This window comes from Durio zibethinus, chromosome 25 (genome assembly GCF_047325235.1).
Source record: "Durio zibethinus cultivar Kanyao isolate XHJ-2024 chromosome 25, ASM4732523v1, whole genome shotgun sequence".
Classification (NCBI taxonomy): Eukaryota; Viridiplantae; Streptophyta; class Magnoliopsida; order Malvales; family Malvaceae; genus Durio; species Durio zibethinus.
In genome coordinates, this window is record NC_143186.1 from 14,581,140 (window position 1) to 14,598,756 (window position 17,617).

Below are 17,617 nucleotides of genomic sequence, written 5' to 3' on the forward strand. Positions count from 1 at the left end.
TTTATACTTCAATAGTATTTTTTTTTTCAATTTACACCATTTTTCTTTTATAAAACCAAAAACCAAGCATACCCTAAGCCCTAAATACTCGTCTAAAACCCTGGACAATTCTGTTCCAACACGACATCGACCTAGGAAAGCGTCATTAGGTTACTCCACTTCATGTCCCTGAAATTGGCAAAGCCTTAGCAGAAGAAGAAGAATAAGATGGGCAGTGAAGTGAAGAAGAACCCAAAGCAATTTCAGCTAAATCCAAACTGGGCTCAACTCCAACAAGTACATTTTTCTTTTCTCTAAGAAGACTCTATCTTAATTTTTTTTCTTTGAAAAGATTTTACTCTTTTTCTCTTTGGTTTAAATATTGCAGAAGCTGCAGTCGTCAGTGAAGCCTTTAAGGCACTCCAAAAACCCACAATCAGAAACCCCAAATTCCGTATTAGGTAAAATTACTAGCAGTTTTGCTATATATTTTTCTCTTTTTTTGCTTTGCAGAAGAATTAACGAATGGGTTTTTTTTTTTTTTTTTTAAAGGGGAGGGGTGAATGGTGAGAAGATTAAATTTTGATTTTTTTTTTGTTACTTTTGACAGTTTGTTGATATTGGGTCGGATTTTTTCTAATAGGAAAACGTAAGGACAGGCCAACTTCAGAGTCTGAAGATGCTAAGCCTAATCCTCTGATCCCATCAAATGATGATTCCAGGTGCTTTATTTGTTATCTGATTGTTCAATATCAATCAAAGCATTGTGAATTTTCCCTTGTTTATTTATTTTCTTGATTAGTAGTGATTCTGCTGACAAATAGGGCATGCTCCAACATCTGCAAGTGTACCAATTTAACTTGAATTTTGCTTTTTTACTTGATTAAAATGGTTATTCAACTGGAAATGGGGAGCAATGGGGTCGGTTTAAATATAATGTTTAGTAAAACAAATTACAAATATGGGTCGATTGTAGAACGTCTATCCATCTTGTTTGATTACACGTGGGGTTTTATGCAAGAAGAAACTTATGTTGCATAGGCTTTAGTTATCAAAGCAAGGAAGTAGAAGTAGATCTATTTGGTTCTTATTTTGTGGTTTTATTGAGGAGTAGAGATGTTCCACTAACTTTAATGCATAGGATAGTAGGGCCGCTTTATGGTGTTTTAATGTGAAATTTGATTTTGATGTGCAAGAATGCTGCTAGAAGCTCCATTATGCCTTCATTTGAGTTGATTTGAAGTGGTTCTTATGGTCTATCTCTATGCTGCCACTTTCAATGACTTATCAACTGTTTGACAGTGTGACAGATGTGCTAGCCATGGACTGTGAAATGGTTGGTGTTGGTCTGGGGAACAAAAGTGCTCTTGGACGAGTTACACTGGTAATTTTAGCTCTCCCTACATCTTTGAATCTTGCTTTTCCCATATTATGATCTTATATTACCCATAGTGAAATGCTATGTTGGGATAAAAATATGTTAAAGAAATATCTCTCGTTCCCTGTTTTGTTTGAAATTATTATTCTTATAGTTGAAGAATAAACAATATATGATGCAGTGTATTCCTCTTGCTTTAGGGGTTAATTGCACTTGTAATGTGTTGCTTTCCCAAGTTCTTTATTTATTCTTTCTAATCTTTTGTGAGTTGATTTACTTTCAAATGAGTGATATGTTGTGGGTTAATTTAAACGTTCCCGGTTTAATAAGATTTTGTGTTTAATATATTATTCTTTTTAGGGTCATTGATTACTTAGTACTTCAGTAAATGACAGGTAAATAAATGGGGAAATGTCATATATGATGAATTTGTGCGGCCAGTAGAACGCGTTGTTGACTTCCGCACACGAATTAGTGGCATTAGACCTCGAGACTTGAGGAAAGGTTGGTTTAATTTGTTTTGCTAGTTAATAGAATGCTCTGAAACTCGGAGTATAATCTCCTGAGAAGGCAATTGGCTTAATTTGGTTTTTTTTTCTATTGTATATACGCTGAATATGTGTTTTTGGCATACTTGTGATGTGCCTCTTTCATAGATGGAATGTCCTTTTCCATTCATGAATCAACGCCTTTTCAAGCAAATCTTTCTTTAAAACGTAAATGTCATGTGAAAAGGGGTAATCCTTTGTAATGCTGAGTGAAGATGCATTATCATTTGTGTTAAATATCTACTGAGCTATGCCATATGCGTACCCTTATAGCGGAGAAAAGATTTTCCTTTTGATTCAGGAAAGTATATACTTTTTTTAAAAAGCTGGAAACTATATAATGCGATAGATTTCTAAAATATCAAGAGTTTAGCATTTGATGTTATAAACGTGAGAGTTGAAACTCAACTTGCTACCCTGGAAAAAAAATCAATTTCAGGTTTAGAAACATTTGCATTACAGGGTATGATTGCTTAGGGAAGAATATTTGGCCATAATGCATGTTTTTCTTGCCCTGCAGCAAAGGATTTTCAGGTTGTTCAGAAGAAAGTGGCAGAGTTGATTGAGGGAAGGACTCTCGTGGGTCATGCCTTGCACAATGACCTTAAGGTTTTCCATATCTGCTTTGTCATTTTGTTGGTTGATTGAAGCATAAAACTGGCCCTGAGGTATTAATATGGATTGTTTTTTTTCAATAGGCATTACTTCTAACGCATCCTAAGAAGAATATGCGGGATACGTCGGAGTATCAGCCCTTTCTAAAGTACCAGTCTTTCCTCCCTTAGCTACTATGGCCTAGATGGTTGCATTATAGTTGACTGTCCTTTACTTTCTATTCCTTCTTTGAACAAGCGTTATTGTTGCAACAGTGAAGGACGCAGAAAGGCACTTCGGCATCTTGCAGCAGAGGTTTTAGGTGTTGAGATCCAGAATGGGGAGCACTGCCCTGTAAGTAAAACGTTCATTATACACTTGTTATCCATAAACTTACTAAAACGTGAATAACTACATTGAAATTATGTATAAAGACCTGTTGGTTGATTGATTTGCTATTTTCTAAACTTGTTTTTGACATTTCTAGTCCAAATCCAAGATGTTGAAAGTTGCCGATTTGTCAGTGTTTGGACTTTGGAGTTGGTGGTTATAATCTTATTTAAGGGTGATGTTTTATGTTCATTTAAAGCATTTCTTGAGGATCTAATATTTCATTCTTGAAGGACCAAAGTGCCAAGTATGCTGTCAATATGGCACAGCAATAAAGTGACACTAGTATGTTGTATCATCCATAATTTATCACAAGAGAAAGAGGGCAGTTTACTTTGGAAGAATACTTGGGGCAGGAAAGTTCCTTCTCAAGTGTCCCTTTTTTTCTAGGATGCTGCTCCTCAGTCAAACTGTCAAAGGATCCTTACTGTGGATAACTTAATTGATAGGGTTATTTTTGTTTTGGGTAGCCCCCACTTAACACCCTTTGTGGTATTTGCGAGTACCACAGGGGGTGCATGTGGGGTTTACTCTTGTTTTTATAGAGCTAATTTGCTAGAAGATCAGAAAGCATGAACCAACTAAATCATTGCTCAGTGATAAGGGAATTATGGTTTTATCTGAGGCATATTCGGGTCGGTCATGAATTACCAATCATTTTGCTAGTGTTGGTGAGCTCTAATGTGTTCGGGGGCAAACAAAGGGACTGCTTTCCATATTTTTACCCTGAAACTATGATGCAGCCTATAGCACAGAGGGTGTATGTGGGGTTTGCTCTTTTGTTTTTATAGAGCTAATATGCAAGAAGATGCAGAAAGCATCAACCAACTAAATCATTGCTCTGTGATAAGGGAATTATGGTCTTATCTGAAGCATATTAGGGTTGGTCATGAATTACCACTCATTTTGCTAGTGTTAATGAGCTCAAATGTGTTAAAGGGCAAACAGAGGGCCTGCTTTCCTTATTTTTGCCCCGAAATTATGATGCTACCTTTTCAAACTAATATGTATTCTCGTTTTTCAGGTAGACGATGCTCGTGCTGCTATGCTCCTTTACCAGAAAAACAGAAAGGAATGGGAGAAGAGTGCTAAGGATCAAATAAGGCTCAAAGCAAAGCAGAAGAAACGCAAGCAGAGAAAGAAACCAAAGTCACACAGCAACCATGGTCCAATTGCATCTTAGTGGTGTCTTTCTGCTTAATTGTTGTACTTAATATTCCAGAATCTTCCAGTAGAATCACCTTCACAGGGATTTACAGAATTCTTTTCTTGCCATGAAACCGGACCGGAAAAAACCAGGATGCATCATCAGACAGCGATAAGCAGCCATGGCTAACCTCTTTAGCTAGTGACTCCCATACCAAAGCAACATTGTCAACTTGTTAGTATGATGAAAAGAACTTGTTTATTTTGGCCATTCATTAAACATTGTTTTTATTTTCATCTATTACCAGATTTGTTGCTAAGTGAAAGAATTTTGGATTATCATAGCACTTGAATTTGGTTATCAAATCCTCCATTCCAAATTCAATCAATCATAAACCTCAATAATCAATCAAAGGTTGTTCTATTTGACTTTCAATTTTATACGCATTGACAAGGAAAAAAACGTCGTCGTTTAATATGCTATTAAAAACTAAAAGGAGTTTACCCTTTTTTTGAAAAGAAATTTCATTAAATTTTTTAAGTGAATTTTTTAAAGTTTTCACTAGAAACGGTTAAATAAAAATAAAAAATAAAAATATCTCGTTAAATAAAATAAATGTGTAAAATTTTAATAAATTTTGATATCTATATATTTTTAAATAGATACTTTTAATAAAAATTTGATAAAATTTTTTTAAAATAAATATAGATTAAATTTAAATCATAAATAATATTTTTAATAAATTTTTTATATATTATTACTTTTTTCATTAAATTCTATCAATTTATTAATTTAAATTTTTACTAATTATTATTAAGAAATAAGTTTACAAATTTCAAAAAGATTTGTCTTCGTTTATGGCCCGCGTTAATCATAATTTTCTCGTAAGCTTCCAGACCTTTCTCTCCACTAAAAAAGGGCTGTCTTCTCGTCGAATCTTTACTCATCGCTCCTCCGATTCAGGTAATTCCTTTTTTTTTTTCCGTCCTTTTGGGCTTTCAATCTCACAATTCTATTAGTACTGTTTACCTTTTTTTCGAAGAACAGTTTGACAAGAATCAAGTCTTCCGCCTTTTCGTTTTGATCACCTTAACAGAGAAATAGTTTTGTTAGGGTTTTTCTTTTCTGGGTTTTTTTTTTTTGGGGGGGGGGGGGAACTAATTGCTTCAGTTATTGGTAGTTGATAACAGGTTTAGGTTTTTTTTTTTTTTTTGGGAATAAATGAGAAAAAGGAAGTCAAGGGCAAAACCAGCACCTGACAAGAGAATGGACAAGCTCGGTACTGTTTCCAGTTGCCCCCTTTGCAACCATGGAACCGGCGTCGAATGCCGCCTGTGAATTTTCCTTTTTACTCTTTGTTGATTTTACTTTCATCGATTGCATTGTACCTGGATTTTCGTCCTATTTAAACTTGATAATCAACCGATATGGTATATTTATTTGTGGAATTGTGTACATTTTTTTATCGTATTCGATCGGTTTATGGTGCTAAGTGAGATTTAGTTTCTAGAATTTATGTGCTGTTCTTTTGGGAACTTAAGGGTTTGATTTGGTTGTAGGGAAATGAAGAACTTGATTGGTGAGGCGGCGTGTAGTATTTGTCAGGAGAGCTTTAGCACAACCATTACAGGTATGTTGATTTGCTGCTGCTTTCACTCTATAATTTGCATGTGTGTCTTTTGCTAGAGTTTGTTATTTGGTCATTACATTCGAAAAATTTTGATTCAGCCAAACTATTGCATATATGATTGTTCCTGTTTATTAGTTTTAATAAGGACATGCATAGACGTCCAAGAAAAAATTTGGAAGCATAAGGAAATATGAAAAAGGTAGCAAAAATTTGGAAGCATAGGTGTTGGTGCCGAGCTTTATGAGGATGGCAAAAACTTGAAATTACAAGAGATTGGGGATCAATTAGGAATAAAGGCCAGAGGTGTCTCCCGCATTTGTGTTTTGTCATTTTAGTCAGTGCTCGAAAGAAAGAGAAAGAGGGAAATCTAGAGAAAGAGAGTATAGGAAGTCGATTGCCCATACTTGGGATGAGAGGGGTTATTTATACTTGGGAGGGGAAGTTTCCGAATCTAGGTAACCCGAGCTCTGGGAGTCGGGTTTAAGGCTAACGGGGCTGACCTGACATGGCAGGAAGAAATCCAATAGAAGAATGACAAGAAAGCATATCCATGAACTTTCGAGTGGGTTTGCAGAGCTGACTGACCTGGCGTGAAATCTTATAATTCAGGTTGGCCTAACACGTTAGCATGGCTCTAATGACCAAAGTGTCTGTGGTTTGATAGTGAGTCACCCTCATAGTTGGAAAATATTATTATGCCTTTTTGACAAAAAAAATTGCCTCTAACATTCTATTTCCCTAACATTACGTTTCTTTAACAAACTGTCTAATGGTTTAGATGAGGGTAGGGTAGAGGTGCCCGACCTAGCTTGAGATTGGTTAAGATTACATCTAAGCTAGGACTTTTAAGTGGTCTGAGTTCCAACGTGTTAAGGTAGTGGTTGTGATCCAATCAATGTGGGTATCTGCTAAGGTTTTCAATGATCCAGGCTTTACTTGCTTGCATTATGACTATAGCCAAGGTGATCTAAATATCTGATCTTGTGAAATTTTTTTCATCCAAGTTTTGTTGTATTATAATGAATCCGAGGTGACACTTGGGATATTTCTTGAAGAATGGTTCCAGATTCATCTGAATTGGCTTCTAATGAAGAGAGAGAAGCTTTTAATGAATTTTGGCAGTTACTTTAGGATAGAGGTTAGGGACACCTAGGTCAGCCGATCTGGATAGAAATTCCTTTAGATGATAAGGTTCCTTCTGTTATTGCATAAAAAGATTGAAGTTGAAGACAGCATGCAAGTTCAGGGTGAGAGGGTCACCCATAGTTTAGATGAGTTCATAGCAGCCATAGATGCGGATATCCATAATCCCCCTACCAACCTAACCACTTTTGTTCCTCCTATTTTTCCCTTCCGTTTGGTCTCGTCCTTTTAGCTCCTTCCTCCTTAGTCGTCCTACAAATCAAATTTCTGTTATCATCAAAACCCTAATGATCCTTCATAGTGCCCATACCACTATAGGTCCGGTCTCAAATTATGATTCAGGGTCGTTGTCAGACTAGACTCAGATTCTAAATTCGAGCCATCATCTTCCTTTTTTTATTTCTAAAGTTATGAAGATTCTTGGTTCCGAGGAGGTTGAAAAACCTGAGCAAGCCATGGAATCCTAGCAGGTTAAGGAGGAAGAGGAAGGTGATGAGGAGCCTGCGCAGTTTGAGGCCGATGTCATGGTTGTAGATCCTTCTCTTCCTCTATGTACTCCTGTCCTTGGGATTAGCCCAAAGGAGGTCATGAAAACCTTTAAAGGGTCGAGCTCTCCTGAAGATTGTCCAAACCTGTGTTTTGCCCATTATGTAGTCACCCTAGAAACCAATTTTGGTCTTTCCAAGGAGGAATTTGGGGTAAATGACCCGAGCTCTAATGATTGGGTAACCAATCTAGTAGAGTTTGATGGGATTTGGGTCCGCTGGGAATTTATTTTAGCAGGTCTTAGGTTTCTTTTACATTTTTTTATTGATGAAGTTTTACTTGCTTATAATTTAACTATCACTCAGCCTACCCCAAATTCTTTTAGGTAAATAGTAGGTTTTATAATTATTTGCCAAGAAGTAGGTCTTCTTCCCATCATAGGTTTATGTGAGAAATTTTTTTGCAGTAAAAAATATATCTATGAGAAGAGCTGGTACTTTGTAGCAGCTCGACCCTCAAAGAAGATTTTTGCCAACTGCCTAGGCTCTATAAAGACCTGGTAGGCCCTCTTCCTCTGCATAAAGAAGGTCAGTGGAGTGTGGGAGGTGAATAATGCCCTGAGCCTTTTTAAGGATGCCAATGTAGGGCCACTGACTAATTGGGAGCTCGGGCCTTGTGACACAATAAATGATTTCCTTAAGCACGGGGTCTTAGTTATAGATGTCTGTGTGCTGACCTCCTCTAGTGTCCTTAAGGAGATTTGATTTGGGGTAACTGCTTTAGCTATTTCTAACCCATTACCTGTTTTTATAGATTGTTTCCTATCTACTTTAGCTATTTCTAACCCATTACCTGTTTTTATAGATTATTCTCCAACTCTTAGTTTGGTTTTCAGAGATGGCAGGTCCACCACGTTCCTCAGCTTTGAAGAAGTCCTCAGGTTTCAACATGGCCCGTTTCACTCAGCCAGTGACACAGGGGAAAGAAAAAGGGAAGGCTCCACAATTTGATATGCAGCCCCCTATCTCGGATACCAGGATAGTCGAGAAGCCACCTCAGCACTCTCAGACTGGGGGTAAGACTACAGTAGACATGGCTAAGTTGAAGGAGAAGATGGTGGCTGTAGAGAAGTCATATAAGAGGCCAAGGGTTGAGTCTTTATTAACTGATATCCCTCCCGAGGCCCACCCTGCTGGGGGCAAGTATTCCTTGGCCGTGGAGTTTAAGGTTGAGGACAGTGCTTTTGACAACCCTGAGATTGCAAAGAAGATCGGCCAGTATACTATGATAAAGAAGGGTAAGTTTTACTCGGTTCTTTGTAATTTTTTAGATAAAATATCTAGTTGTTATCTTTATTTTTATCCAAGTTTGAGCTTGATTTTGTTTGTAGATTTTGATCGGCTTCCCAAGTCTGTGTCTAAGAACATGAACCAAACTATCTTGCACTCTTACAAAGCCTTTGCTCATCTCATCAAGGTTGAGCAGGATATGAAAAATTACACCACACAGATCACCTCTCTTTTAGACAAGAATAAGAAGCTCAAGGACTCCAACATTGAGTTTAAGAGTACTAATGATAAGCTGGGTAAAAAGGTGGAGGAATTGACTCAGCGGCTTGAGGATATATCTTTACAGAAAGCCGCAACAGACTTTCTCCTCCGACAGTATGAGCTCCGTCTTAACAACACTTTGGCCGAAGTGGAGAGTCTAAAAAGAGATCTTCAGGCATCCAAAGACGCTGAACCAAAGGCTGTAGAGAACTTCCTATTATCCGAGGATTACTACAACAGGCAGACAGAGTTTGCCAGAAGCCAGGTGTTTGGTTCCTTTGACTTGGCTCTAAGGGAGGTCAAGTTCATTTACAAAGACCTTGACCTTTCCATGATTGATGTAAAAAATCTGAGGACTGTGAAAGATGATGGTGGAGAAAAAGGGGAGGAAGAGCAGCAACAGGATAAGGATGACATGAAGATTGATCAAGTAGTTGCTGAATTGGCTATTACGACTGCAGAGGTGGGGACTGTCACAGAGACTTTTGCTGAGGTTCAACTCGAGAAAGATATTCAATTTGAGGAAGCTGAGGCGCCCACTGCGGAAGCTCAGGCTAAGGTTGGGACCTGATCTGCCCTTTAGAATTTCTGTAATTGTATTTTGTTGTGTTTTCTTTTTTTTTTTTTTTTTTGTAATTTTCAAATTTATATCAATAGAATTACAGTTTATATCTTCTTTCTAATTTTTTCTTTGAGCTTAGAATGAAGTGTTCTATTGTAGAAATTAAGTTTCTTAGGTTAGCATTTAAAACTTGAATTGGACGAATTGTTTCATAAATTAGATAAGAATTAGATCGGTAATATCCTCAAATTGAACAATTTTCATAAGTTATTAATGGGAATAATCACCAAAGAACTTTATTCATTTCTTAGCTTAGACTTACAAATCATGAACGAGTTCGTGTCACGGACCTAAGGAAGAGTCATGAATCTCACATCGGACATAAAAAGAGAGTTACTGGGGTATATAAGGGTTCACATCGTCTTTTTCTTATGAGGCGCTTTTTGTAAGACAAAACCGTGAGGTCATGGAAGCAAAAGTGGATAATACCTCACAAGGGTGTGAACCGTGGTAGATAGGTTGATCTGGGACGTCAAATGAATAGATGTTCCGGTCCTGGAGCCGTGCGGTCAGAGTGGATAATATCTCACAAGAGTGTGAACCGTGGTAGGTAGGTTGATTTGGGACGTTGGATGAATGGATGTTCGGGTCTTGGAGCCATGCGGGTCGGAGCTTAAGTCTCGACCCGTGACAAGTAGTATCAGAGCTAGCTTTAAACTGTTTGATTCACGTCAAGCCCTTCGAGGGAGGTAGATAAGGTGGTCAGCCTCAGTGATAAGGGTCTCATGAGGTTGGGTGGGGGAGAATGTCACAGACCTAAGGAAGAGTTTTGAATCTCACATCGGACATAAAACCATTCGAGGGAGGTAAGTAGGGTGGTCAGCCTTTGTGACGAGGGCGTCACGAAGTTCGGTGGGAAAGAATGTCACAGACCTAAGGAAGAGTCCTGAATCTCACATCGGACATAAAAAGAGGGTCATTGGGGTATATATAGGTTCACATCGCCTTCTCCTTGTGAGGTGTTTTTTGTAGAACAAAACTGTGAGGTCATGAGGGTCAGAGCAGACAATACCTCACAATGGTGTGAATCGTGATAAATAGGTTGATTTGGGATGTCAGATGAGTGGATGTTCGGATTTTGGAGTTGCGCGAGTCGGAACTTAAGTCTCGGCCCATGACACTCGGATATACAGATACATTTGCCACTTATTGATAATAAATCTTTAAATTATCTAAGTTTTATGTGTTCGGATAAGGTTTTCATTTAAGTCTTACAATCTCTAAGTACCAAGTCGGGCAACTTCATTTCCAATGTATGGCCCTTTTCAGCTTGGTGCCAATTTCCCACCTTGGTCATATTTATCTGAGGTTTCAACTTTTCTAAATACTAGGTCTTCCCCATGTATATCTTTATGTTAGACTCTTCTATTGTTGTAGCTCGAAACCTTTTGTTGATAAGTAGTTATCCTAGTCAAGGTTGCATCTCTCTGTTCCTCGGTCACATCTAAGTTTGTTCTTGGGGCTTCTTTATTTCCTTTATCATTGATTAGTTCAATATGGAAGCTCGGCAGATTGATCTTTACGGGAACTACAACTTCCATTCCGAAAGCTAGGTTAATGTAGGAACTTTATGGTGGCACTTAGTGCCCATAGTATCGCGAAAAGCTCCTCGGTCCATGCTCTTTTAGCATTGCCTAACCTTTTTTTCAAAGCTTCTAAATTAGTTTTGTTGGCTGTTCGGCCTATCCTTTAGGCTGAATATGGGTTATCGAGGTAAACCTTAGGTCAATACTGGGGTTAGAACACCATTTCTTAAATTTTGGGTTGTTAAACTATTTCTCATTATCTGTTATCAGTGACAGAGGTAGCCTAAATTGGTAGATGATGTTTTTTAGAAACAAGCTTTTCAACTTGTGTCTCTATACTAGTGTCTAATGTCTCGGCCTCTAACCATTTGGCAAAGTTGTATATTGCCACCAGTACAAACTTCTTTTGCCTTGGAGTTGAGGTGAAAGAGGCAATCACATCCATTCCTCATTGCATAAAATTCCTCATTGCATAAAAGGTCGTGAACTTATTATGAAAGTGAGCTTAGTTGATGGTAAATGTTGAATGTGAGTGAATCTTTGACATCTATCGTATTTTTAAACTGATCGGTCACGTCCTTTCTGATAGTAGGCTAATAGTACCATTGTCTCAGCACTTTATAAGCTAGAGTCGAGGACTAATTTGCCTTCCACGTATCACTTGCTAAATTTCTTCGAGGACATTGTCCGCTTTTTCTTCATCCACACTCCTCAAGTATGACAAATTGAACGATCTCCTATATAACTTCTCTTTGATAAAAGTGTACCAATGCACTTTTCTTATTAATGCCTTAGTTTTGATCTTATCCTCGGGCAATTTCGCTGATGTTAAATAAGCTTTGATCGGCATCATCCAAGATTCTTTCGATTGATTTGGTTGATTTGTTTTTTGTTTGTGCTTTTTTCAAGTATGTCTTCCATTAAGACACCATCCGAGTTGTTTGACGTAGTGTTGGTTGCTAGTTTAGATGTGGCATTAGTTAAGGGATTCGTTGACCTGTATATTCTCCTCACTTGGCTTTTTGAAATGCTGGTAAGCATGCTTTTACTCTTTCTAGGTACTTCTTCATTCCTTTTTCATTGGCTTCAAATTTCCCATTCACTTGGTTAATCGCTAGTGGTGAGTCACTATAAATGATGAGTTTGTTAATATTCAGATCAATAGCTAATTTTAACCCTACAATTAATGTTTTATATTCAATTTTCGAGGTCTTGAACTTAAATCTAAAAGTATATTGTAGTTGTATGTTTTTAGAGTTGACAAAAATTAATGTAGCTCCACTTTTATCACTCGTGATCGACCTATTTGTCGAAATGTGCGAGTTTTGAGAATTTGATCGTCGAATTTGAGGAATAACAAAAAAATGGGGTTGAAAAATATTTTCAATAAAAATGAAAATAAAGAGTTACCATTAATATATTTTATATATAATTGATCACCTAAAAATTTCATCATTTTAATGAAATATTTAAAACGAATTTAAAGTTTTATGAAAGAATATTTGGTGGTCTGCGAAAATAAAATTAAGTCTAAAAGTCAATTACGTGTGAAAAAAATTAACATCCTTACAATGCTTGTCAAAAATTATACCAATTAATTGCATGTTATCTTTAAATTTTGATAAAAATAGTCTTATTTTGAATGTTTAAAAATTAATTTTTTTGTTTACTCCAAAAATTAAATATTTTTTTCTTTTGAGGCAAATAATTTTTAATTTTTTTCTAAAGCAAAACATTTTATTTTTGGATCAATATGAAAATATCTTAAATAACAACATATCTTTTTCACTATTTTATATTTAGGTATAATGCTTTAAAAATAGCTTTAGCTTAGAAATTTTCAAATTGCCTCATAAAATCGAAATAATACCTCATATAAATAATAATTGTTGCAAGTTCTTTTATATTTAGGTCAGATTCTCAAAAGTTATATTTATTTAAAATATTATCTTATTTTAAAACGTTTTCTTTTAAAAAACTTTATTTATAAAACTTATGTAATATTCATGAACATAATAATATATCATGAATGCATGATAATTAAATATGAATGATAAAATATAAGTGCTTGATAATTAAAGAATGCATGTGATAATAAAATAAAATAAAATGTAAATACATGAAGGGTATAAGTTGGTTTTAGGGTTTGAGAATTAGTTTAGGGTTTGAGGATAATTTAAGGTTTAGGTTAGGGGTTTAGGATTTGGGATTTAAGGTTTTGGAATGTATGAAACAAAATTATTAAAATGCCATTGATAAAAATGTCAAATTTGATGTATATAACAAAATTACTATTAGGCCATTGATAATAATGTAAACTTTGATGCATGGGAACAATGTGACAAAAATTATCAAAATACCACTAATGAAAATGCAAATTTTAATGCATGGACCATGTATGAAAACAAACATATTACAAACTTAGGCATATTTACAAATTTATTACAAACTAGATATGCATGTAACAACATGGTCAAAATGAATCAAAAATCAAAGATTTCAAAATTTTAAAGACATGTTCTACCATTTTTTTTTTTGTTTTGAAACTTATGTAATTAACAAGAAAAATCACTAAAAGTCTACTAATTCAATACTTTTATTCATTAAAAATTTGATGAAACACATAGAAAACTTGATAAACAAATAAGATAGGAGCAACATTTAGACATAAGCAAGGAAAGAAAGTTTGGCCAAAGCATTGGGAAGCTTAGCTGAACACTTCCATTGCAACCCACAATATGCTACCATTTATATTTAGCTAAAGCACGCATGAAAAATTTGTAAAATTATTATATGAAGGCATTTATATCATGAGAGAAATTTTATTAAACATGTAAATATCTAAACAAAGAAGAATCCATAAAAAGAAGAACAGTAGCCAAATACTATACACAAACCACTAAACTAACCAACATACATGCAAATAACAAGTAAACTAATAATCCAAATATTCATATACAGAATCTAAAGCAAGGAAATCATCCAAAACAAACTAAGAAAGGTTCGACCATAGGAGGAATAAAGGTTAGCCAAATCCCCCATAAGCATTTTAATGGTGGATTAGTTTTTTGTTGTTTGATTATTTTGGTTTTAGTCAAAACTATTATTTAGTTGGATGAAATTTAGATCCAAGCTTGGATTAAAAGAGATGAAAAACTATGTATTTTCTCAATAAAAATAAAAAAATTAAAGGCTAAGTGATATAAAATATGGACAATGTTATGGGATACTTATGAAAATGCAAAGGAAAAAACTGATCTTGGAAAAATCAAATTACAAAATTACCTATTTAGGGTATTTTAGTAATTTCACACTTTTTAATGTGCACTTAAAGTTTTTAATGCACAAAAAATCATCAAATAATATGAAAATATAAATTAGAGAGTTTTGTGAAAAATCGATTTTGAAAATATCAAATTATGAAAATACACAAAGGGTATTTTGATAATTTCATACATTCAGAGCTGTAATTAAGGTTTTTAATGCACTAAAAATCATGAAATAATATAAAATCATGATTTGGAGCGTTTTGTATAAAATAACCTCTGAAAGGTCAAATTACAAAAATACCCCTAAAGGTATTTTAGTAATTCCACATCACCTGGAGTGCAATAAGGGTTTTTAATGCACAAAAAATCATAAAATAATATTTAAATGTGATTTCAAAGTTTTCAAAAAAATCCAACTATGAGAAAGTCAAATCACAAGAATACCTTTGAAGAGCAATTCGATAATTTTATCATTTTTAAAGTACAATCAGGGTTTTCGATGCGTTAAAATCACAAATATCATTTTTAAGCCTTGTTAGTCCCATTTGATTCTGAATTTTGAAAAATTGACCTCCAATTTGACTAATTTTAATCCATTTTGATTAAGTTTGACTTTGTTCGACAAGGTTTGACAAAGTTTGATCCTTAGACATTTTGGGTCAAATTGGTCCTAAATCAAATTTGAAAACTTGTCAAAATTCAATAAATGTTAGATTTCAACCGGGTTGGATTTTAAAAGCCTCTTGACTGATTGAAATTTACCCAGACAAAATTAGGTATTTACATTGTCATGTAAAGTTCCAATGCTTTCTGGTCCTTTAGTTCTTGTATCGAGGTAATATGGTTGGAAGTTTTAGTTGAGATACACTTAACAATGAAATCCGTTACAACTTATGATTTAAGAGCCGTTCTAAGTAATATATGTAGGTCAAATTTATTGAGTTTTATGGCCCACTTGATTAATCTTCCTGAAAGCTTGGGTTTCTATAAAATTTATCTGAGAAGTTAATTGATCGGTACATTTATTGTGTGAGATTGAAAGTATATTCTTAATTTCCTAGGTGATGCCACCATTACATAAGCTAATTTCTTTATCTTCTGCTAATTTAGCTTGGTTCATGTTAAGACTTTACTAATAAAGTACACCGATCTCTGTTTTCCATATTCCCCTTTTAAGTACTGAGTTGACGGCTTGGTCAGTCATTGCTATATATAAGTATAGTGGCTTATTTGGTCTTCGTTTTGACAATGTATGGGGTGTGAAGAAGAACTTTTTAAACTTTATAAAAGCCTGTTGACGTTTTGGTGTTCACTAAAAACCCTAGATATTTTTGAATATCTTAAAGAAAGGTAAACATTGATCAGTCAACTTAGACATGAACTTACTGAAGGCTGTTATCCTTTTGGTAAACCTTTACACTTCTTTCATTGAGATTGGTGGTTTGGTATCTGGGATGGCCTATATTTTTTCAAGATTAGCCTTTATGCTTCTTTAGTGTATCACATACCTAGGAATTGGCTCGCGGTGACTTTAAAAACATATCTGCTTAGATTGAGATTCATGTTATATTTTCTTGTAATGTTGAAAGTTTCTTCTAAGTCCTTCAGGTGTTCATTTGATTTTTTGTTCTTAACTATCATGTCATCCACACACACTTTCATATGTTGGGATCGATCTAGTATTTGAACACTTTATTAACCTATCTCTAATAGGTCGTGCTCACATTTTCAAATCAAATGGCATCACTCTGTGGTAATAAAAACCCTTCGCGGTCACAAAGGTATTTTTTTTCTCATCTTCTTTTTTCATTTTAATCTGATTATAGTCAAAATATGTATCCATAAAACTAAAGAACAAAATTGTCATTTATTAGTCGATCTATGATAGAGTATTTACATTTGAAAGGAGAAGTTTTTACATATAAGTGACCCAAGCTATAGAAGTCGAGTTTATAGCTGACGGGGTCAACTTGACCTGACATGGTAGGAAAAAATCCAATAAAAGAATGAAAAGTCAGTATATCTATGAGCTTTCAGGTGAATTTGAAGAGTTAGTCGAGCTGATGTGGACTCCGATAATTTTGATTAGCTTGAGATGTCAGCTTAATTATAATAATCAAAATGTCCTTAATTTGATAGTAAGTTACTCTCTTGAAAAATACTATCATACCCTTTTGATAAGAAAGTACTCCTAATAATAGAGAAAAAGTGAAAATTTGGAATGGATCCATGATTTGTTTGGTGGAATAATAAGTCTTAAAATTTTACTAGTTTAGAAGTTGTAGATTTGTGGTTGTCAGAGTTAATGATGACTGGTAAGAAAGAAATTGCTTGTGGGATCTAGTAGGTTTATGAGACATGATAGGTTAATGGAACACGGCAGAGGAAGCTAATTGCTGTAAATAGAACTACATAAAGTTGTGGATAGGGTTGGTTGAGTTGGTAACAATCAAATACTTTGTTTCTAAGATTTAAGTTCAATTTCATTGATGGTAATTAATAAATCCAATGTAAGTCCTATATGAAGTCTACAATTTGCCTTGGCCTTGGAATGGAAGCCTCTTCTCACCTTAAATTATTTTTATCAAAAAATAACTACATTAAGTTACCGCATTAAAATTTGCGTAGAAGAAGGTAAATGGGTTTTATTGTCTTTAGCTGTAGCAGAGTTAAGTCATTGATGATTTTTCATTTTGCGAAGTTGATCTTTAGATTATATGCGAATGAAATTTATCTTGAGAATGTTAGGATGGGGCCTCTAAGGAGTAGGGAATGGATTCTTTTATATTTGTTTGTTTACATTGGATTCCATTGTTGTAATTTTTAGTGACTATTAAGATATCATCCACGTTGAACTAATCTTTCTTCTCTTCTGTTTCTGCAGCTTTAACAGAACCAATAGACATGTAAGTTAAAAACCCATGTGAACTGTGTTGGAAATTGAGCATATTAATTATCATTCAATAAGTTTTATCTAACTTGGCCTCGATTGACTTCAGATACAGTGAATGGATTAATGAATGTGAAAGGGTGAACAACCTTGAAGATGATGGTGCTTAGTAAGAAGCAATGGGATGGTTATGCTTTTACTGCACTGCTGAAGAAGGCCATGACATCAATGTTTATGTTACAGAACGTATCCTTTTGCTTCCATCAAAAAGAATGTTTTTCTTATGGAATGACTTTACTTTGCACTCTACTGCATCATGTGCTGCATGTCATGTGTTTTGTTTTGATAAAGGGTTAAACTTGAATGTGTAATGCACTGTTTTCGTACTAACAGTTGCTCAACAGATCTAATTGGAGTTAAAGATGGAAACATTTGTGTAGTTTTAGATCTTTTTCTTATTCAATG

At 34.9% G+C, this 17,617-nt stretch overlaps 2 protein-coding genes and 1 long non-coding RNA gene across 9 annotated transcripts; all 3 read left to right on the plus strand.

The window, feature by feature from the left end:
- On the plus strand, nucleotides 1-4,336 carry LOC111275870 (Polynucleotidyl transferase, ribonuclease H-like superfamily protein). Its single transcript, XM_022861454.2, has 9 exons — nucleotides 1-276; nucleotides 368-440; nucleotides 623-701; nucleotides 1,282-1,363; nucleotides 1,753-1,861; nucleotides 2,426-2,514; nucleotides 2,604-2,668; nucleotides 2,775-2,853; nucleotides 3,914-4,336. The coding sequence occupies exons 1-9, from the start codon at nucleotides 208-210 to the stop codon at nucleotides 4,070-4,072; spliced, it is 804 nt and encodes a 267-aa protein (XP_022717189.2). The 5' UTR covers nucleotides 1-207; the 3' UTR covers nucleotides 4,073-4,336.
- A 524-nt stretch (nucleotides 4,337-4,860) lies between these two features.
- On the plus strand, nucleotides 4,861-9,528 carry LOC111275869 (uncharacterized). Of its 7 annotated transcripts, none has more exons than XM_022861451.2 (4): nucleotides 4,861-4,999; nucleotides 5,596-5,666; nucleotides 8,191-8,592; nucleotides 8,686-9,528. In XM_022861451.2, exons 2-4 carry the CDS (start codon nucleotides 5,600-5,602, stop codon nucleotides 9,414-9,416), a joined length of 1,200 nt encoding a protein of 399 aa, XP_022717186.2. In that variant the 5' UTR covers nucleotides 4,861-4,999; nucleotides 5,596-5,599; the 3' UTR covers nucleotides 9,417-9,528. The 7 variants fall into 7 exon arrangements, with proteins under 7 accessions (XP_022717186.2, XP_089610622.1, XP_089610623.1 ...); XM_089754496.1 differs by having other exon boundaries at nucleotides 8,200-8,592; XM_089754497.1 differs by having other exon boundaries at nucleotides 4,983-4,999; nucleotides 8,160-8,592.
- Nucleotides 9,529-15,973: 6,445 nt separating this feature from the next.
- Nucleotides 15,974-17,398, plus strand: LOC149511666 (uncharacterized). The gene is made up of 3 exons (XR_016333685.1): nucleotides 15,974-16,043; nucleotides 17,147-17,168; nucleotides 17,262-17,398. It is a non-coding gene; the product is annotated as an uncharacterized LOC149511666 (long non-coding RNA).
- Nucleotides 17,399-17,617: the final 219 nt, after the last annotated feature.